Genomic DNA, 23,593 nt, shown 5'->3' on the forward strand with positions numbered 1-23,593 from the left:
ACCTGGTTTTGGACTGACAGCTGTATACAGTGTCTGGCCCCTACATTAATCCAGCCCTTAGTGTGGCCTTTTTACTAGTTTTTACCACTTTTCAGAGTGGCCCGGGGGGCAATTGCCACCCTGCCCCCCTTGCCAGTCCTCCCCTGTGTGCACGTGTGCGTGTATAAATACATATACAGTATCTCACAAAAGTGAGTACACCCCTCACATTTTTGTAAATATTTTATTATATCTTTTCAAGTGACAACACTGAAGAAATTACACTTTGCTACAGTGTAAAGTAGTGAGTGTAGAGCAGTAGTAGAGTAGAGAGTAGAGCATGATCCCCTCCCTTCGGAGTATGGCAGTATTCCAACATGATGACCCCCAAACACACCTCCAAGACGACCACTGCCTTGCTAAAGAAGCTGAGATTAAAGGCAATGGGCATGTCTCCAGACCTAAACCCTATTGAGCATCTGTGGGGCATCCTCAAATGGAAGGTGGAGGAGCGCAAAGTCTCTAACATCCACCAGCTCCGTGATGTCGTCATGGAGGAGAGGAAGAGGACCCAAGTGGCAACCTGTGAAGCTCTGGTGAACTCCATGCTTAAGAGAGTTAAGGCAGTGCTGGAAAATAATGGTGGCCACACAAAATATTGACACTTTGGACCAATTTGGTCATTTTCACTTAGGGGTGTACTCACTTTTGTGGTCAGCAGTTTAGACATTAATGGCTGTGTGTTGAGTTATTTTGAGGGGACAGCAAATTTACACTGTTATACAAGCTGAACACTCACTACTTTACATTGTAGCAAAGTGTAATTTCTTCAGTGTTGTCACATGAAAAGATATAATAAAATATTTAGAAAAAAGTGAGGGGTGTACTCACTTTTGTGAGATACTGTACATAGAGCAATTGTATGTCGTATAATCCTACTGTGTGTTTGGGTAGTGATGTCAGAAACATCTTTCTCACCATACACCTCACCAATGCCAAAGTATTTCTAGGAGAACGACATTTTGCATTAATTCATATACATAATATTTATATGCTTCTTTTCTCCTAAATTAGGTAAGTCAACTGTCTCACTTCTATTCAAAATCACAGCCACGAAACTGGATTACAGGTAATAAGACTAATAATGCAGTTTTTTGACTTGACAAAGAGAATAAAGTATTTAAAGTCAAACTTCAGGCAACTAAAAAATCACCCCTTGCAGAGGGGCTATGGTTGCACTGCAAGGGTTAACATCTTTTATTTTGTCTAGGGGACAGGAGAAACTGTTTTACTTACCTGATCCTTTCCTCCCCCAGCAGATGATGCTCCCCTACACTGTGGTGGTGGACTGTCCCTAGGCGTTGTCACATCCAATGCAGGGGCCATAGACCCTGTTTTGCTCTTGATGACATCAGGCTCCTAGACCACCACAGCATGGGGGAGAAGAAGTTGTGGGGAGGAGCGGAGGGCAGATAGGCAAATCTTTTTTTTTTTTTTCATGTAGTAGAGTGTTGACCAAACAGGCAATTAACCCTTGCAGTACAGGCAGAACCTTGCTGCAAGGATTCATTTTTAGGTGCCCAGAGTTGGGCTTCAATAAAGATAACCCCTCTAAAACAAACGATCATAGAAAAAAATCATCCCAGTATGGCTAGCCAAGTTCTGGCTTGGTGGTGACATGCTCTGGGCTGGTTTCTACTGATAGAGGTAAGATCAATAGCCTTTCCTGCTTACACCAGGATTGAGATGTTGGAGCCGTTTCAGGGTTGTGGACCCAGATCCTTTGGCAATAAAAATGGAATACATGTAGACTTTTGACTTTGGTAAATTCCTTCCATCGATTTGTTATCTGTCTCAGTGAGTCAGCTTTACACCATCACCATCACCGCTTCATGTCCAATGTCATGTTTATATTATGATGTCACCACCCTGTTGCTCCACCTCATCCAATCAGAGAATGCTTCATTGAAAAAAATGCAATGTGTTCCCTGAATGGTGCCCACGGTGAATGAGCGACCTGTGTTCACAATGCAACAGGGTAGCACAGGACCCGGAAGTTAGCACCAATCAATGTAGTAGCCGTGCCCACTACAGTGATTTCCGGCTTTCACGGTGAGTCCAAAGATATGGCGCATGCTTACTTACACTGGCCCAAGCTGAACCAATGTAACTATTCCAAAAATTGCTATATTTGAACTTCAGCTTTAAAGCCCATCTCCCACGTCTTTTCTATTCCAGCGATTAGTTAGAAAGGGGTGATGGGTGGTGGAGAGGGAACCTGTAGTTCAGCTTTAAGCAATTTTAGATTGGGTCTTTACAATATTATCCTATTCGAGGCTGCCTAAGTGTAAGGCTAGGGTCAACAACAAAAGGCCAATACAGTATCTTTATGTTCCTCCCTTTTACCCTAACCATAGGTTCCCCCAAAAATGTCTATGCAAATACAATTTCCTGGAAACTGAAGCAGATGCAAACACTTAGGTTGTTTGGGGGAATGGGGGAGGGGTGGCTGATTGTGCATAGACATTCAAAAAGTATGTGTCTGCAATGCAAAGACAATGGGGTGGATTTACTGAAACCAGAGGGTGTAAAATCTGGTGCAGCTGTGCATGGTAGCCAATCAGAACCAACTTCACCTTTTTCAATTAAGCTTTGACAAAAAACACCGGAAGTGGATTGGCTTCTTTGCAGATCCGTACAAGGTTTTGCACTCTCCAGTTTTAGTAAATCAAACCCAATGCCTCTGATAGAGAAATGACGTTGATAAAATGAGTGTATAATCTTTTCAAAAGCATAATGCTACTCGTATATTATGTTTATTCTTCTCTTTATTGAAGAAGGTCTACTGTGAAGGCATGTTAACCACTTGCCGACCGCTCACGTTGAGGGTACTGCGGCAAAGTGGCTCGTTATCGTCCAGCGACGTAGACTTACGTCGCTGGACAACGCCCCCTCCCGCCGGAGGCTCGCTTCCGCTGTATTCAGACACAGCGTGAGTCGGGCCAGGGAAGGAGAGGCGGTGATCACCGCCGTTCTTCCCCGATCGTCGGGGATCGAGTGAGGAAATCCGCCCGCTTGTGTAAAGAAAGTTGGCGGATCTCCTATGTGACAGACAGTGACAGATTACAGGATTCAGCATAGCTGAACCTGCGATCTGTGTCTATGTCACACAATCCCCTCCCCCCACACACGTCAGTAAGCATGAGGCATACATTAACCCCTTGATCACCAATAAAGTTAACCCCTTCCCTGCCAGTGTCATTATTACAGTAACAGTGCATATTTATAGCACTGATTACTGTAGTAATGTCACTGTTACCTCCAAAAGTGTCAAAAATGTCAGTTAGGGGTCCAATCTGTCCGCCGCAATGTCGCAGTCCCGCCAAAAAAAAAAACGCAGATCGCCGCCATTACTAGTAAAAAAAATAAACAATAAAAATGACAAATCTTTCCCGTAGTTAGTAAACGCGATAACTTTTGCACAAACCAATCAAAATACGCTTATTGTGATTTTTTTTTACCAAAAATATGTAGCAGAAAACAAATTGGCCTAAAATGTTAAAAAATTTTGATTTTTAAATTTTTTGGGGGGGAATGTTATATATCAGAATGTAAAAAATATTGTTTTTTTTTTCAAAAGTGTTGCTCTTTTTTTCAAAAATTAAAAATCGCACAGGTAATCAAATACCACCAAAATAAAGCTCTATTTGTGGGGAAAAAAAGGACATAAATGTAATTTGGGTAAAGCGTTGCATGACCGCGCAATTGTCCGTTAAAGTAACGCAGTGCCCAATCACAAAATATAGCCTGGTCAGTAATGGGGTAAAATCTTCAGGTATTAAAGTGGATAAAAATACACTCATTGAGGATTTATTTGTCAAAGACATGTAGCTAAATACATTTTGGCCTAAATATATGACAAAAATGGAATATATTGGATATTTTTTAACTGTCAAAGTAGAAAATGTCAATTTTTCGCAAAATTTTCGCTCTTTTTTTATTAATATCACAAAAAATGAAAAGCGCAGAGGTGATCAAATACCACCAAAAGAAAGCTCTGTTTGTGAGAAAAAAAGGACGTAAATTTTGTTTGGGTACAGGGTTGTATGGCCGCGCAATTGTCAGTTAAAGTCGCGCAGTGCCAAGTAGCAAAAAGTGGCCTGGACGTAAAGCAGGAAAATCCTCCGGTGGTAAAGTGGTTAAAGTCCTATCTCGTTTATGTTTTCCTCCAGATTTCAGGTAATTAGAGAGCGACTCTCCATAAAAGACCACCAATGCCAAATGAAGCAATACATTTTCCATCAAATGTTCTTTACTAGTAAGATTAATGACAAGGATATAATGCAAGACCACCATCACCAGTGCATTTTGTTTTAATTACAGAATTTATACACTACTCTGGCAATAAACAATCCCCATTTGTGGCTTTTGTTGAGTAAATAGAGTGCTGTTAAGCAAGCCACAAATGAAGAGGATTCTTTAGCATCTGCTCCATCTGTGTTTTGCAAATGTTTTATTTTAAAACAGAAGCATTAAGACTGGTTAGTGTGAAAGATATTAGGCGCTATCTACAGTGGCGGAATCCTTCTTTCAGCCAAACGAATATAAGGATATATTTAGACAAAGACGTGGCACATAATATCAACTGGCGTTTGTTAATCCTGCTTAGCTCTAATGTAGAAAGCAAGGCCATTGTTCCTAAAATATATGAAGCACACCTGTCTGCAATGGTTTTCCAAAGGACACTTATTGATTTATTGCTTGACCACTGTATGATTCATGCAACACAAATTGGTCAATTTATCAATCTTTGTGAAGGAATGAGTGCCCCGTTGACCACATGGGAAGAGTGTAAATGGAAGTTCTCATTGGTCAAGGACCAATAAGCTGGCCTGTATTTTTAGAAAGTCAATGAAGGACAGGGCCTAATGTGTAAAGATTTTAGATAGGCCCCTTGTTTCAGTTTGTAGCATATCTTCATCATGTAAACATACTAAACATACATACACACATACATATTAAAAGTATAGCACTGTCCCCGTAGGACTTGCTGTGTAATGACTTCTTGGTCCTCCTCTGATTACCTGCAGACAGTCACTAAGGGACAATTCACACATCCATCCTTACTCCCAGTGGCTCATTACTCAATAAACAGTCCAGGGGTTTTGGTTTTATATTTATTGTGGAACTTGGATGGGAGAAGGGAGTAGTGGGATACTCCAACCTGAACTATTTACAGTTGATAAGGACAATTCTCACTTGGCCTCACCAGATTACTTGAGGAAGCAGACACGCTGCTTTACCATACTGCCACTTGTATGGAGGAGTTAGGTCTTTCTGCTCTCTCTAGCAGCATACTTGATGCAGCTACATTATCTTCAAAACTCTCTGACACAGATCTGTGCTCACTATATGTGTAATCAGATCCTTTCCAGTGTCTCCCTTCCAGTCAGCTCTGCAGGACCTCTGGGCTCAGCTCCTCTATGATGCTCAGGCCCTCAGGTCGACCACCTGAGGCCGCATGGCAACTTCTACATAGGAGGGGCAGATGCCCCTTCGCTCTGGGACCCCGCTCTCCAGCTGAAAGACCTCGAACACATGTGCCTCTGGCATTTAAACAGTATCCCAGCATGCACCAAGGCACTCCCCTCTGCCAATCACCAGGGCTGTACTAAATGCCTGTGCACTCATTTGTCAGGTTTCCTCCCACTGTCCAATATGCCTCCCTATTGGACCAGTGTGAAACACTATTGACAAACTGAGCTGCACCTGAGCATCATGAGCAGACCTCACTAGCAGATCCTGGTAGGCAGAGAACAATATAGATTTACCTGGCAATCTTTCTGATAAGCAGAAAAGATCCAAAACTATACTCTCTCTCTAGCACCTACCTAGGAGGGTGCTACAAAAGATTATCATTAAATTACCTAGGTACAGAACTGTCCATCTTTAAAGAACTGGGACAGCACAATCACTGATATCCAATTTAAAAAAACAAAATGGTTTCTGACATTTTGATAAGTAAGCCTACTTGCAAAATGTTATTGTGGAACACAAGATTATGCAAGAGCATTTCAAGGAGCATTTCTAAAGAGAAAGCATGCTACAAACAATCATGTTTTCATTCTAAGTCTCGATTCACACTAGCGCGACTTGTCAGGCGACTTGTCAGCCTGACAGGTCGCGCTCCCTCGCGGTCCATTGACCGCTACAGGACCCGTTCTAATAGGAGCGACACAAGTCGCTCCGACTTAGAAAAAGGGTCCTGTACTTCTTCGTGGCGACCTCGGAGCGACTTGCATAGACTTCCGTTATGTGAAGTCCCTGCAAGTCGCTCCGAAGTCGTGGTGCATGGGAATGCACAAGTCGCCCCCGAAGTAGTACAGAGTCGCGTCGCCCCAGTGTGAGCCGACTCTAAGCCAGTTTGATAAAATGTTGTATGAATATTTTATTGCCATCAAAGATTTATTAAAACATGATTTTTACTACAAGAGACAAAGATGCTGCCTGCCTTACTTTAGTAGGTAGGGGCTCAAATGTATGGACAGCCAAGGTCATATGAAGCTTGAATACGCCTGGGACTAGAGTGGCTTTATATCTTATATAAAGACAATACAAAGTCTGTTTCATCAAATCCAGAGAAAAAAAAAAATGAGCCCAAAAAACGCAGTTGGTTTTAGTTCCGACCAGTTATGTTCAACCTTTCATATAATAGTAAAATAAAACCAGATTCTACAATGCACAATCTACTCGACCTACCTACTTGATTTCTTGGTCACCGATCTAGACAACACCAGAGATTTGTCTGTTATGGTTGCTTGATGCCCATAATTTGTTGCCTAGTGCTCTTTTTCTCCAGGACAGTCATTCCTCTGCATTGGAAAGAACCTTCCTCTCCCTTCAAGCTACTCATCAATGACTAATTCCTAAACCTTAAATTATGTACAAAAGCAGAGTTTGTCTGCAAAAATGTACCAAATTCTGGCAGATATAGTTGTCCAGTGTAAAAAGCCCTCAGATCATAGCCCCTGTGTCACCAGGGGTTGTCACCTCTTCTCGGCCATACATTTTAGTCTCATACTCCTCCTGATGTAGAATGATTGATTCAGAGGGCTTCATTCCTTGATGAACCCTTCACCTACATTAGGCTATGTTATCAATTGTGGATATATGTGTGATGCATCTCTTTGCTGTTGTATATTAAGAAAGTATTGGTCTTCGTGAGCAACATTTATAGTTATTTTCTTTTTCCTGGTTTTAATATTCAGCTCTAATGTTTCCCTGAAGGTCAATGAAGCAGACAGCTGTAAATGTAACTCAGATTTGTTGCTTCTTAGCACATAACTCTTCAAGTGTTTCTAAAAAAATCCAGAGAAAGTGTGTTCTAACAAGAAAACAAAACACCCCACATCCCTAGCTGCAACATTGTGGGGTACCCTAGCCTTCAGTTTGGTGTAATCACTTGGAATTAAATATTCAGGTATTTTGCCACCAACATTGTGAGTCTGATCAATTACAGAATTACTTTTCTGTATATTGTATCCCAGTGGCGGTCAACCTTCTTGGCACAGGCAGCCTCAACTAGGGCCCCTGACAGAACCAAAGGTCTGCACACAATATTCAATGTAATGCTAGAGAGGGCTGTCAGATCAGAAACTGCAGACATGCAACATGAGATGGTCAAAGACAACGATGCATGTTGCAGGAGATGGTGATGGATACTGCAGGCACTGCATAGTTGTTGGGAACCTTGTTCAGGAGACACATTACATAAGACTGCTACAGGTCACTGCTATTACAACCTTTACAAGTTCAGGCTTCCATATTTGTGTTCCTCACATTCCCAAATAAAAATGACAGGTGACACAGCAAGATACATTATAAAAATTCAGAGGAAAAAAAAATTCATAAAACTAATAAAAAAAAGTGTGAAAAAGCAAACCAAACTATTTAACCACTAGAGCCCAATCTAAACCATATTTTTCCTACCCTGGTCTGAGTAAGCACCGAGTTAATCACTTCTGGACCGGAAGGTTTTACCCCCTTAATGACCAGGCCATTTTTTGCGATTTGGCACTGCGTTACTTTAACTGACAAATGCGCGGTCCTGCGATGCTGTACCCAAATAAAGTATTGGTGGCGATCAGCGATTTTTAGTGGGACTGTGACATTGCCGCGGACAGATCAGACACCTAACTGACATTTTTGACACTTTTGGGGGGACCAGTGACATTACTATAGTAACCAGTGCTAAAAATGTGCACTGTTACTGTACCAAGGACACTGTCATGGAAGGGGTTAACACCAGGGGCGATCAAAGGGCTAAATGTGTCCCTAGGGGGTGCTTTCTAGCTGTGTGGGGGATGGGCTTGCTGAATGAACACAGAGACCTGTGTTCCTAAATAAGGGGAACACAGGATCCCTGTGTTCATAACTGACAGAACAGCGGTCTGTTGTGTTTACAACGGTAGACGGCCGTTCTGTTTCCATGGGGAGCGATTGCGGGTGCCCTCCGTGCCTGGCAGACGTCACAACCGCTGGACCCGCTACTTGGCTCCCCCTGTAGCCAATCAGCACATGCGCGCGCCTCTGGTGGTGCGCGCCCCCACTACAGGTACATCGTTTCACGGGACAGAGCCGACCTGACGCAGTATAAGTATGGCGGCTGGTCGGCAAGTGGTTAAAGAAAACACAGACCACTGCCTTCTGGGGCTCCAAGTTTGCACAATAAGTGTCAAAGGGTCACAGTTTGGGCTCTGGGGTTGTGAATGTTCTTTTACAATGGCTAACTCTATATAAAACAAATAATTTATTTAGTGGGAATAGCTTTTTAATAGTTCCATTAACCAGTCACTACAACTTTGACTGGAAATACAATCCCACAATGTAATGTGTGGCTAAACAGCAAAGGATTTACACCTTTCTACAGAGCCAAGAAGTAAAACTGTATTAGAACTAGAGTGGCTCAATAGAAACATGACAAACTGGCCCAAGAAAGTGAACAACCAAACTGGCATATCAGTATTTCCCCCTTTTTAGGATATATCATTCTCCTGTGATGAACTGCCATGATGACATCACGGGGCTCAAATATCAAACATGTGTTTGTAACTAATGTTTTATACGATTGTCTCATATCTATGAAAATGTCTTACCCTACGTTCATATCCTGTAACTGGAAACGCTCCTCATTCCAAAAGTCCTTACAAGCACTAGTAATGACAGTTATTCCTGTTAAACATGTTTCATCACTGTTGGTGAGACAGGCAGTTTTGTTTAACTAAGGTGTAAAAAAAGAAAAGATGATGTCCAAATTGCAGAAACTGACAACAACCAATCCAGTTTTTGCTTTTATAAGCCTTTAAAGAACAATGGCCACCTTTGTAGATAGCCACATTCCATAAACCTAGAGAATTTCCTATGGTGAGGGTGATCCAAAGGCTGTGTGGTATTAACACTGCCTGAACCTTGGACTGAGACTGAGCGCCGTTTGCCGGAATCCAAGGTTTGTATTGCAATTTGTGAGGAGAGTAAGATTGGGGTAGGATGTAGGAGTAATCTTACCCTTAAGGCTTTATTCACACCTGAGCATTTTGTAGCTTGAAGCTTCAGAACTCTCCTAAATCCCATGAGATTTAATGGTGGCTGTTTACATATGAGTGTTCAGGTGCCTGTAGCCAGGGCCGGTGCTAGACTATTTTACGCCCTAGGCAAGACCAGCTACTTGCACCCCCCCACCAAAAAAAAAAAAAAACTGTACACATTGCCCCCCTTCCTGCACATAATGCTCTCCCCCCTTTAACCCTACACTCCCCTTCCTGTATACACTGCCCCCTTTAATCCTACACACCTCTTCCTGTACACACTGCCCCCTTTAATGCTACACCCCCTTCCTGCACACACTGTCCTCCTCTAATGCTACACCCCCTTTAACCCTACACCCCCCTTCCTATACACACTGCCCCCCTTTAACCCTACACAACCCTTCCTGTACACACTGCCCCCCTCTCTAGAGGTGACATCCACCGGGGATGAGGAGGTGACAGGAGAGGAAAGTGGCACTGGCCATGCCTGCGCCCTAGGTGGCAGTGCACCCTAGGCGGCTGTCTAGTTCGCCTAGTGGTAGCACCGGCCCTGCCTGTAGCTTGACACCTGATGCTCCAAAAGCTACGTGAGCCACTTTTGAGGTGGATATGAGCCCCATAGACTTATCCACCTTTCTAACGCACCTGTGTTGCAGCATAGCACAACGCATTACAAGGCACAAACCTGTAGTCTGCTGAAGAAAATGCTGAATGCACTGTTTTTGGGCCATTGAATTGCTGCCCTAGGTCAATGAAGGCCCATTGAACCTCCTTTAGGGAAAGGGAGCCTTGACTGCTGAAAGCATGGCATCACTGTGGGTGTGGACCTAAAAGAGAAGTTAAGTAGCTCCCTTAGTATTGGCTACAAAGACCTGAGGTGACTGGGTGGAGCCTGAACTCTAGGAAAAGGCTATGCTTGGGCACATCCAACTGCTCTAAAGAGATTCAGCTGTCACAAGAGTTGCTCACCCCCTGCCCGTTGTGATGTTTTGTCACAGCTTTTTGGGGGGTTTTGACCTTGCCAGCAATTGATGTTGCTTCATGGGCTATGCCTTCAAGTTAAATTCTGGGGTCCGTCTAATGTCTGTCTGGCACTGATGGTAAGGACAGGTCTCTTAGACTATGTGAGTTTATGTTTTATGGGAGCTCACGGTAGAACTGTGACTGGCATTGTTGTTTGGTAAATTCTGGGGTCAGTCTAATGCCTGTCTGGCACTGATGGTAAGAACAGGCCTCTTAGACTATGTGAGTTTATGTTTATCGGTGCTCACAGTATAACCGTGACTGGCATTGTTGTTTGGTGCATTCGGAAAGTTGTTACTTTTGCACATTTCAATAAAGCTGTGGCCTTGCCCTATTTCCAACTTAATCAGCTTCCGTGTCTTTTTGGGAGGGCAAGGTATTGGTTTATTAGTTGGTCATAAATGAGCCTATGCTTCTCAGCAGTCATCTGCCTTGGTGCACAATGCAAAATGTGTGTTTAATACTCTGCAGCAGACCAGGCTTGTGTGAATGGGCCCTTCTTGTCAAAAAAGTATTTTATTTCCAATAACATAGGGAATGGTTTGATCCTCTGTTTAAAGCGGTAGTATACTGCTTTTTGTGACTCTTAACTACAGGTAAGCCTATAATAAGGCTTACCTGTAGGTACAATTAATATCTCCTAAACACGGTTTAGGAGATATTTGCACTGCATGCAGCCGCTGACGCGAGCGGCGCATGCGCTCTGAGGGTTCGGCGGACCTTCAGCTTTCCTTGCCGGGAAGTGCCGGAAAATGACTCCCGCGTGCATGCGGTGTCTGGGGGTCCGTGTCGGGGCTTCGTTCTAAGGTAAGTATTTCATAATGAGCTAGTATGCGGTGCATACTAGCTCATTATGCCTTTGCCTTGCAGGGTTTTTTTTTTTTTTAGTATACTACCGCTTTAATTGCTATTACTGTCTGTATCTTCCAGCCCCAGTGACAACAGTTTCCCTCGTTTCTCGTCTTGCTGTCTTAGGGACTGGACGTGAGGTGAAGTCACCACCCACCAGGTCACAGACAACAAAAGGAACTTGAAGTATTTATTCTGCTCAAGTCTACTCAAAGTTTTTTTTTAAATGTCTGGATTTGTATGCTATACAAAATACTAAAAATATACTTTTTTTTTTTTTTTTTAAATAAGGCAACACAATTACTGTATAAATTATATGATATGATAGGATATGATAGAGTGCTGTAACCCGCATCAACAGTCCGAGACCTGCTCCTGGCTCAGTTTGAAAAGCTTTAAAACTAGTTAAAACAAGATAGTATAATTTATATTCATGACTCTTCCACTTTACTATTGCGGAAAAAGTTTTATTTTACCTTAGACAACATATTATCTAGCCATTGGAAAAACGTAGGATTAAACTAGTAAATTTTGTTAAATCTTTCTTTTGAGAAATGTCCTATTGTTTGTCATAGGTAACTGCAGTTAATACCTTCTGTGCAATTAAATAAACTGGATTATCTGAAAGAAGCCTTTATTGACTACATAGTCATGCAGTTATTGTAATCCTGCAGTCACCAGCACTCTATTGAATATTTTTAAAGTGTATGTAAACCCAAAAATCATTCTTTAAGTATTTTTGGCATCAGTCCTCACTGTATAATTTTTCTTAAGCAAAGCATTTTTGGTGATTTTTGGTAATTCTGTTGCAAAGTTTCTTACTTTGCCAGCTCCAGCACTCTGTAATGCAGGCTACCGCTAAACTGCTGGCTTGCAGGTAAAAGTAGCATTGCCAACCTGTTGGGTGCATTTCTTCAGTTTACTATCGGGCTGCCTATCAGATATGTAGAGGGCCTGTGCAAACCTAATAGAGAGCTCAACAGCCAACTAAGGCTACTTTTCCACTATTGCGGCTACAAAGTCGCGCTACTTCAAGCGGGACTTTGTAGTGCGACTTGTTTGCGGCTACTTCTGGGGACTTCAGAGTGACTTCCTTCTATGAGGTACAAGTTGCACTGAAGTCGCCCAAAAGTAGTGCAAAAACCTTTTTTCAAGTCGCTGCGACTCAAGTCGCAGCAGTTAGAACGGATCTAATTGTAAATAATGGGTTTTGACTTGTCATGTGACTTGACATGTGTCAAGTCTCACAACAAGTCGCAATAGTGGAAACGGAGCCTAAAGGGGCAATCATGGCACAATGACAATGCTGCCAGTAAAAACACTTCCTGTTGCAGGCGGATAACACTTAGTTGCTGCCTTACAATTACAACAGTGTTGTCAGTCTGCCACGTTATTTGGCCATTGGACTACCTATCAGCTCCTGCAGAGCTGATAGGTAGCCTGGGGCTCATTTATAAGTGAAGTTGGAGAGCAGTAAAACCCAGTGTTCGAGCTTTAGTTTTACTCCCTACCCTTCACGATTTGTAATCCCTTTATCTGCAGAAGCACTGACAAAGAGTGTACACATGCCATGGCCATGATGCTTTGCTTAGCAGCCATGGCAGATATTAAACCCCCCATTGCTCTTAGCAGGTGCTACCACCCACCAATCGCAACCCATTCACGTGAAAGGGGACCACTCTGCAAGCATTCTGCAACTGCACACAATGCATGCAGGTTCGGCACGCTAGTGTGGGATCCAACTGAACTGAAATACATATAGAGACCCCAATGATTTCTATAATACTTGATGGGCAACAATCACATGTCTATGAGTGTCCAAACATGGGGCTGGATGGTTTCAAGGGAACTAATGGAAATATTTCACAGATTATAAATCTAGCTGTTGAGCTCACTGATAAGCTAATGTTGGCCTTCTGCTCTACCCTCTCCCCCTCTTCATTAAAATTAATTTGTGAGATTGTCAAAACCGACCCGGGCAGTGTTAAGCTATCCATATGGGTATAGATTGCTCTCGTTCAGCCTATATGCTGAACAAAGGAAATCTAAAAGACACCATCATGCATACTAAATCATAGGTAGAGGAATCTCTTTTGCCAGCCATGGTATCCTGACAGCTGGCATCCATGACTATCTGAATACCCTAACTGTGGCTGCATCTGTTAAGTTACTGTTAAGCTGACAATTTTCTATCTGAATTCTTTGATTTATCAATGGAATTTAGTCAAGTGGTACAGAGAGCGCCACCCACAGCTTTAATTTCACTTAAATTCGGTATAGGTCGGCCAATATTCAAGCCGCGTGTGACAGACAGGCGTAGGTGTCCATATAAAGACAGGTTCAGCATTATTTCTTGAGGACAGGTACTAGAAATATAAAGTCAACACCTGCATATGAGAATACCTTCAGCAGTAAAGACCTTGGTGGCATCATGGATAAATTGTGATTATGTCATTATGGAAAAGAGCTGATAGTTCCACACATCTGCAACTCTATATATATTTTTTAAACCTGGTCACCCAGAAATATTGTGTGACCCCCCCACAATAATTACAGTGTCACATAGGACCAGAGTCTGAATACCATCCAACCGTAAGGAACCTGACATGACTGCATCCTCCACCTAGTATACCAATGTATCTGCAGCTTCAACCTACAGCTGGGAAAAAAACAAGCGCTCTAGGCATAGGCTGACAGGGGTGAGATAGATACTGTTAAGCGAATAAGGCCAATAACGCTGCTCTTATATGGGTGAATGGGGAGGGAAAATGATATGGCCACAATAGGATAGAGTGAGTATAAAATGTAAATCAAATGAACAAGAAAAGTCCCAGGAATGTCCAATAGATGAAAGTCACTGTATCAACAATACTACTGTAAGGGCTGGCTCCGTAGACAAAGAGAATGGGCACGTGCGCTCTTTTTTCAAGTGTGGGATAAAAAGAGCGCGCATGCCCATTGCGAGCCTTGCGTGAGCTCTGAAACGCGCCGTGTCATCCATTGTCCCTGGTGACGTCATGCAGCGCACGCTGCGTTCCAGCTTGGTCCCTGGCACCTAGCCAAACCCGGAAGACGGAGGATCCTCTGGCCAGCGTTCATCCGTCCACGGAAGAAATCAATGGCATAGGTTTTCTACTCTCCAGGACCCCTGGGCTTACATCTTGCTTTTGATGCACCACCGGAGCCCGTACAAGCCTTTATTTGTCTTCAACCATGTGAGTTGTTATATTATTGTGTCTACGCTTATCCAATAAAATACTGCACTTAAAGGCGCTCTGTTGTTTCCTATTGCATCAACCTACAGCTGGGCAGTCTATGTGGTAAGTGGTAGGGGTAACACTACTGAAGGAAATGTCAATTACATGGAAATGTACAACACGTTGCCCCTTGTTCTTTGATGTCAATAAAGAAATGTGAAGCAGGCCATTTCACAGCCTTATTATTTAACATATATGATATGGCAAAAAAAAAACGCGTACATGAAAAATGCATCATGGCTGATATCTGGTTTTCTCCACCAGAGAAATAGATGTTCTGCTTTCCCAAGAATGTATGAGGCAATAACTCTGTCTGTATGAAGAAACTCAAGCTGTACAGAAATGGAACACAGTAACTCCTCAGCCTTGAACAAAGGTTATTTTTTCTTTCCTCCTAGCTACATATGATATATGTTTCCGATGTGGATTAATTACTACCTTACACTGAAAACATGCAAAACTCAAGTAATTGGGGCTCTGAAATCCACTGGAAGGACACTGCTGGATGCTGGCGGGAGCTGCCGAATTTAAATGCATGAAACATTTCTGTGAATTAACTGTTCACTCCTCCAATGACATATATTGTCAACATTTCAGCTGAGGGCATGCATCAGCCAAAAAAAAAAAAAAAAGAAAAAAAAAAAAACAACAAAACAACATACTGTGCTAAAGAAAAAGTTACGCAATTATAAAAAAATGAATATGGCAGAACTCCAATGAAGGCTTGTATCTGACTGGAAACAACTTCAAAAATATGATATATGAAAGCATAGAAAAACATAACCACATGTAAATCAGATACACATATATAGGTGTATATAATAGGTATACCATTGGGGTAAAAGAGTTGGTTACCCTAACACTTCATATTCCTAATATCTGCCTGCTGTACCATGTACTTGTATGAAAAAGTATCATGTACTCTTTGTATTGCTTCCTTTACGTGAAATCCCAGTGTTCCTGCCAATTCCCTTGCTTTCCTATTAAAAACTGACCACACTAAGCAGGAGAGCACAGAGTGGTCAGTTCTCTAGCTATGCTGGAAACTCAGTATGCTCTCCTCCAATGATCAGACTTTTCCTGACACGCCCCTGCTGCACAGCAATTCAGTGGAAGGCTCCATGTGCTGCTGCTTCTCCTCCCCTCAGCTGTTATGCAGCTGAGAACAGAGGGAATGTGATCACTTATTAAAAGAAAGGGGAAAAAAAGGTATTTATAATGGTTTTTTTTTTTCATATCTATACAAAAATGTTTGCATTTAATTTTGATTTAAACAGAATGGGTTGTTTTACAAGGTGATGATCATTTACAATAAGAAAGGAGCAGAGATGGTTAACTTAGCAAAGTAAAGGTTAGTAAATAAGGTGAAGCTGTGTTTACTTTATATCTGAGCTCCAGGTATGGTTTTTATTGCATTGTTAGATTCATTCATCTTGGACCAATGAAACTTTACATATGCCATGCCTGTGAGACTATTGTAGAAGTAAGGAATCACAGTAAGGCTACATTCATACCCGTGATTTAGACCAGTGTGAATTGTAGCGGCATGAATCTTCTAATTCCTGCTGTGGTCTGTGAGCAGCAAGGCGTGACCGCTGGCCCCGTTCCCTATAATGTCAAGTCACCGCTGGCCACAGGTATTCACAGATGTCCACACAGACAATGCTTACCTGCAGTATTTGCTGTGGACACACAAAGTGCATCGAGCAGCGATCACCACAGGTAATCGCTGGCTGTGCAGAGAGCTGTGAATAGCTGTGGCGATCTGTATTTATAGTGAACGCCATATAGTTTTTTAAATTTCAGTACAAGGTATTCTCTAAACTTACAAAATGGATAGGAGGGGTGATGATATCGCAACCTTGCATTCATTTTGTGAATGGTGCCTGTGGCGGTCACTGTAGTAGCAGTGACTACTATGGTGATTCTCCGCTCCACAGTGGTTCCTCAGGTATGGAATACATATTAGGGATGCACCAATCCGACTTTTTTGGACCCGATACCGATATCTGGCGTTGTAAAATCGCCGATACCGATACCAGAACCGATCCGGAGCTACACACAAAGCAAGCGGCTGCAGTACAGTGCAAAGACGCTGCTTTATGTGTGTGGCTCCTCCATTCGCACACGGAGTGCATCTGATATCACTCCACCTGTGAGCCGGGACTATACAGGAAGTAGCGGCTCCCATCCCATACTACTACGGCACCTAGAAAGGGGTGGCTGAGCCGTTACCAAGCAAAAACCGGATCGGCCAGTGGATCGGTCAATGTTACCGATCCCCTGATCCATCTAAAATGGCCATATCGGCGCCGATATCCGATCCGAATATCGGATCGGTGCAGCCCTAATACATATATTTACATTGGTCCAAGCTTGACCAATGTAAATATGTAATAAAAACCACATCTGGAGTTCATATTTAAATATCCATTGCTGTGTAAAGAATATAAAAAAATAATGAAAAAAACTGTCTCCATTGTTAAAAAAAGACAAAAAAAAAGGATTTTTGCTAGCACTTGATTGGACAATTGGTGTGAACACAGCTTTTATACTAAGCTCAGTGAACAGGCCCCTTCCAATCAGATCTGCCTGTTAGTTTTTCAGGTGGAAGCTCAATGTCAGTCTATTGGCAGGAGGATGTAAACTGAATAGTGTCCAATAGCATTCATTTACCACCGAGTCTGTCTAGGACTGAAAAAAAAATGGTAAAGGTTTGCATCCCTCCCGATATGCTTGAGCCTAAATGAGATGAATCGAAGGTAAAAGAATGTAAATGGAGGCACGTCCGTTTACATCCGCCTGCCTATTTATACACTATATTACCAAAAGTAATGGAACGCCTGCCTTTACACAAAATGATCTTTAATGGCATCCTAGTCTTAGTCCGTAGGGTTCTATATTGAGTTAGCCCACCCTTTGCAGCTTAAACTCTTCTCATGTTCCTCAACCCCAAACTTGCTCATCAATGTCTTTATGGACCTTGCTTTGTACACTGGTGCGCAGTCATGTTGGAACAGGAAGGGGACATCCCCAAACTGTTCCCAGAAAGTTGGGGGCATGAAATTGTTCAAAATGTCTGGGTATGCTGACGCCTTAAGAGTTCCCTTCACTGGAAATAAGGGGCCAAGCCCAACCCCTGAAAAACAATCCCACACCATAATCCCCCTCCACCAAATGATTTGGACCAGTGCACAAAACAAGGTCCATAAAGACATGGATGAGCGAGTTTGTGGTGGAGGAACTTGTCTGGCCTGCACAGAGTCCTGTCCTCAACCCGACAGAACACCTTTAGCATGAATTAGAGCGGAGACTGCTAGCCGATCCTTTCTCGTCCAACATCCATGCCTGAGAAGATCTCAGAAGAGTTGAAGCTGTTATAGCTGCAAAGGGTGGGCAAACTCAATATTGAACCCTACGGACTAAGACCGGGATGCCATTAAAGTTCATGAGCATGTAAAGGCCGGCACTCCAATACTTTTGGGTCTGGAAAGCTCCAATACAATACATGGGTCTGGAAAGCTTCACTTTTAGGCTGGAGGAAAAACCTGAGCAGACATGGGTGTCACAAAAGGAGACACTGGTTCTACTCTGCTCTGATTCAGCAGGGGATCTATTTACATATCCCCAATAATCGGAATAGATGAAGCCTATGTAAAAGGTGCCCAGTGTATGGCAAATATATAGGTTAAGCTGGCCATAGATGAGTCAAAATGTGTGGCCAGTTCCCATTTACCTGGCTGAATTTCGATCCATCTATGGCTGTTCCCAATAGAGAGAAGTCGCTCCGACCTAGAAAAAGGGTCCGGAGCTTCTTTGGGGCGACCAGGAGGCGACCGCCATAGACTTCAATGTTATGAAGTCCGTGGCGGCCGCTCCGAGGTCGCGGCGCGCTGCTCGCACCGCGACCTCGGAGGTCGCCACCCGAAGTAGAGTCGCGGTAATGTGAACCGGCGCTTATTGGCTCATGCTTCAGTTAGTTTATACAAGTTAATACAGAAAAAAAATAAAATAAATAAAAATAAAAGGCAATTCGAATTTTCTAAACATCCAGTCCCTTAGGAAACTGTACACATGGTTGCACCCCAGGCACCTGGGGAGGGGAAGGATTAACAAAGGGCAATACATCATTTTTTTAGTGTAAATATCGGTGCATTATCTGTACACCAAATCAGCAATGCCATTACGCAAGTTCTACTTGTTGTTACTCCAGCTGTGCCAGATCACTGTAAAAGTGCTATGCAAAAGTTTCTGTATACTGTTCAAAAGTGTGCAACACAATAAGCACTTGCAACAATGTTCTAAGTTAAAAACTGTTCTAAAATGTACACCATTATCACAGTGGTGAGTAGTAGCAGTGAGGAGGGGTGGATAGTGAGGAGCAGCACTGCAGGAAGGAGAGGAGCGGTGGAAGCGTAGGGGGGGGGGGGGGCAGTGCACCAACATATTAATGAACTGTTATAATGCCAGAGAAAGAGTCCCTGAGGTCCTGAAATGTTGCTGTTCTATGAAATCATACATGTCTGTTTGTGTGCTGGCGTCAAATCGTACACTGTGACCAATCGGGAGTCATTGCAGCACTGTTTGAACCACATGGACATTACCAGTATGGTGCACAAAAATAATATATTCCATGACTATTATTGATTTGGTGCAAAAAATGCTAAATATGTTTGCATGTAAACGACCTGCCTGGAGTTTGCATGTTCTACTTGTGCCTGCTTGGGATTCCTCCTGGTAATATGGTTTCCGCTCACACTCCAAAGGCATGCTGCTAGGTGCATTGGCTCCTGTCTCAATTGGCACTAGTATGTGTATGTATGAATTTGAGTTAAGGACTATAGATTGTAAGCTCCTTGAGGGCAGGGACTGATGTGAATGTATGTGTAAAGTGCTGCGCAAGTTGACAGTGCTATATGAGTACCTACAATAAATAAATAAATATAGAAATTGGATCTTTTTTTCTCTATGTGCCAATCTTTAGTAGCCCCCAATGGGAATGTAGCAGAAAGAAATGATGTACACAGTAAACTAAAGCCACCAATCAGAGCCTTGTATTCTGCGTATCGGGGGCAGACAAGCCAATGAAATGTTAGCAATGGGGAATGCAGCCCTTTGTACTCTGTGAGATAAAGTATAATAATAATATATGATAATAATATATTATAAATAATTATTATTATATAATAATTAGTAATATAATAATTATATAATATAATAATATAAGATATATATATATATATATATATATATATATATATATATATATATATATATATATATATATATATATATATATATATATATATATATGTGTATATAATATATAAAAATAATAAGATGTGATAATAGGCTCCCAGAAGTAGGGACTTCCTAACCCTCTAGTGTCGTCCTGTTCCGTCTCCCTTTATATTGTAAAGGGCTGCGCAAATTGTTGCCACTATATAAATCCTGTATAATGATAATATTATTAATAATAGTAATAATAATAATAATGCCAGTGCGTATATGGCACAGTGTGCAAAAGGAAGTAGCTAACAGAAAAAGACTATACCCCATGGTGGCTGTACATGGAACAACTATATATATGATCGCACTGTCAATCAATTTACTGTCCGGGAAAACAAATAAGATTGGAAAGATGATCAATAACTGAATGAAGATAAAAAAAGGTGCGCTGCTATGGGTGACCTGAAGGTCACTAAAGTGCTATGTGAATTGCTGCTCCCACCAGTTACAAGTACTCATAAAACTTGCTATTCATAATAATAAATATAACAACCATAATACTCATCAAAGGTAAGCTCGTATGATCAATAACGCGCAAAGTATTCTTGCCGATTGTACGATGTGCCATACACCTAAAGATCAAATCAATCTACTTTCCTACAAACAGATTTCCTGTCCAGATCAATCAGAATAATTTCAATGAAATGGATCAGTTTTTCTAAAAATCGATCAGCGGGGCTGCTTTACTAAAACTAGAGAGCGCAAAATCTGGTGCAGTTATGCATTGTAGCCAATTAGCTTCTAACTTCAGTTTGTTCAATTAAGCTCTGACATAAAGAAACCTGAAAGCTGATTGGTTTCTATGCAGAGCTGCACCAGATTTCGCACTGTCCATTTTTAGTAAATCAACCCCAATGACAGAATATGCGTCTTTTAAATAATTCCCAGATGTGGATCTTTCAGGTTGTTACATGTATGGCCATCAAGGTTCGCTTCTCGCCAGTTGCTATTGGTTGCAGCATGTTTCATATCGCTGTCGCTCTTTACAGTGCAATCTATACCGCTGTATTAGTCCTACAGGGAAGAATAGTCATATTGGGAAGATTGTCATGATAGTAAAGGACACCTACCTCCTCCTCTGGAAGGCTGATGTCATCAGGACAGCTCTCTTTGTCAGCTAGGTTGCTGTTCATTGTGACCTCCTGAGTTGAGTGCGTGCTGCCTGCACCGATGAGTCTGCCCAGCACACAACTGGCAGCTATGGAGTGAAAAGTTACAAGTCAGTAAATGCTAGGAAATAAAGGATCTCCTTGAGGTCCAATGGGAAGAATAGTCAGGTTATCCTTGTAGAGTGAAGCAGTGGTGCAGATGGTCTGTGATACAGATAAGGAGGAAAAGCATGAGAGAGCAGGGGAAGGGAGGGAAGGGGAAATGTTCTTGACTGTTGGTGATTAGGGTTAGATCCAGCCTCGGCTTTCTCTCTGGAGGGAGGGACTCAAGTCAACTTCACAGCTAAGCAACTAACTCCCAGTTTTCTGGGTGGGAGGGACAGCTTATAGAAGACATGGAAGGAGGGGGGGAGTAAAAAAAAAAAAAAAATCAGTATCACTTCCAATTACTTAGTTACAAAAAAAAAGAGAGAGAGTTTAAAAGCAGAAAAAAATGATGTTTTCCAGAAAGGGTCAATAGGTGAAATGCAGTGAGATAGAACAAAGTCATGGAGCGAGGAGGAGAAGATAAGACCAGTTTACAAGCTGCATGGAGACAGACGTCTGTTCAGCTGCTCATACACCAGCAGATCGCCTGCAGATTCCATCACACATTGGCGAGTATTGATCAAAGGGTTTGCTGGGCTGTTGCAGCATTTCTAGATTGAGAACGCAATAGCGAGCGTAAGTATATGTAGAGATCTCTCGGGTGCAGCTGGAGATAGCGACAAAATGCTGTTAGACAGAGGCAATCTTAAAGCAACGTGAAACACAAAACCAAAAATGCAATCTATTGCAGCTTACCAATCATTAGATGTGGTGGCTGCATTCGTTTTCTCTTTTTTTTTAGGCTTTTTCCTCTGTGTTTTCACCTGGTGATCTGGGAAGTAACATGTTTGTTATTTTTAAACAAAAAAATAAACAAAATGCAAAAAATAACAACTTTAGTATCACTTTAAAAAAGCAGCATGAGGGCCGGTTCACATTATTGCGAGTGCGGCGATCGCATGTAATTCGGAGCGCACTGCTCCTTCATTACATGCGATCGGATGTGCGGATGCGAATTCAGCCATACACTTTGTATGGCTGAATTCACACTGTATCCGCACCAAACACGCACATGGCCCTTTTTTAAGCCGCATCAGAATCGGATCGCACAGTGGTTCACACTTGTGCGATCCGATCCTGTGCGAACTGTCAGATCGCACTGCGATATGCGATCAAACTGGGGGTGTGGTTAACATTTCATTGACACCCCCTGCGTATCGCATATGGCAGTGTGAACTGCCAGATGTGCGTTTGCGATGCGGGAACAGGCTGCAAATTCGCAGCCTTGCCGCATCGCACAAGTGTGAACCGGGACTGAAACACAAAACCAAAAATGTAATCTATTGCAGCTAACCAATCATTAGATGCATTAGTTGGCTGCTTTAGTGTCAGTGTTAGTGGCGATCCGACTTCGGGGGGGCACCTGTGAAGTCGCGTGCACCGTGACTTGCACGGACTTCATAAAATGAATGTCTATGCAAGTCGCCCCGAAGTAGTACAGGACCCTTTTTCTAAGTTGGAGCGACTTGTGTCGCTCCTATTAGAACCGTTCCTGTACCACACAATGGACCGCGACGTGCACGACTTGTCAGGCTGACCAAGTCGTCTGACAAGTCGTATTAGTGTGAACCGGCACTTAGTTTTCCTTTTTTTGTTTTTCTTTAGGCTTTTTTCTCTGTGTTTTCACCTGGTGATCTGACCACTAACACACCTCTTGTATTAGACTCCTTTCACATGGCGGGCACCTTACGCTTTGATCTATCAGCTGATCTCCTGAAGACCAGTGCAGAGCAGGCAGATGACAAGTCCGTGTGCACTCAGTATCTGCAGATTGGACATGGACAGAGCCTGCTCTGCTCTATGGACCGCGGATGTAACTAGACTCTGCTGTCTGTTTACACCCGATTGCCCTCTGATCCACTTAGATCAGTGATGGCTAATCTTGAAACCCCAGATGTTTTGGAACTACATTTCCCATTATTCTCTACTACACTGCAGAGTGCATGAGCATCATGGGAAATGTAGTTCCAAAACATCTGGGGTGCCAAGGTTCACCATCACTGACCTAGATGGACCAGATCAGATAGGAGGACTTGTGTACATTTACATCCACTGCTCCATTGGGGTGAATGAACCATCTCATTAGGTCCACCTTAACCACTTCTGGACTGGAAGGTTTTCCCCCTTAATTACCAGGCCATTTGTTGCGATTCAGCACCGTTATTTTAACTGAAAATTGTGCAGTCGTGTGACACTGTACCCAAATAAAATTGATGTCCTTTTCTTCCCACAAATAGAGCTTTATTTTGGTGGTATTTGATCACCTCTGCGATTTTTATTTTTTGCACTATAAACAAAAAAAAGAGCGACAATTCTGAATATATATATATATATATGTATATATATATATATATAT

The 23,593-nt window shown here is 42.4% G+C and overlaps 1 protein-coding gene across 2 annotated transcripts in view; it reads right to left on the reverse strand.

Moving 5' to 3' along the window:
* RBPMS (RNA binding protein, mRNA processing factor) overlaps positions 1 to 21,426 on the reverse strand; it is a 292,730-nt gene extending 271,304 nt beyond the window's left edge. For both annotated transcript variants that reach the window (XR_014225321.1, XM_082258957.1), the window contains exon 1: positions 21,052 to 21,426. Coding sequence is in view for 1 of the 2 variants with exons in the window: in XM_082258957.1 (XP_082115083.1) it covers positions 21,052 to 21,114 (63 nt within the window). In the remaining variant the exon portion in view is untranslated. The remainder of the gene's footprint in view (positions 1 to 21,051) is intronic.
* Positions 21,427 to 23,593: the final 2,167 nt, after the last annotated feature.

The sequence above is a fragment of the Pelophylax lessonae genome (genome assembly GCF_965119305.1).
Source record: "Pelophylax lessonae genome assembly, chromosome: 1".
NCBI lineage: Eukaryota > Metazoa > Chordata > Amphibia > Anura > Ranidae > Pelophylax > Pelophylax lessonae.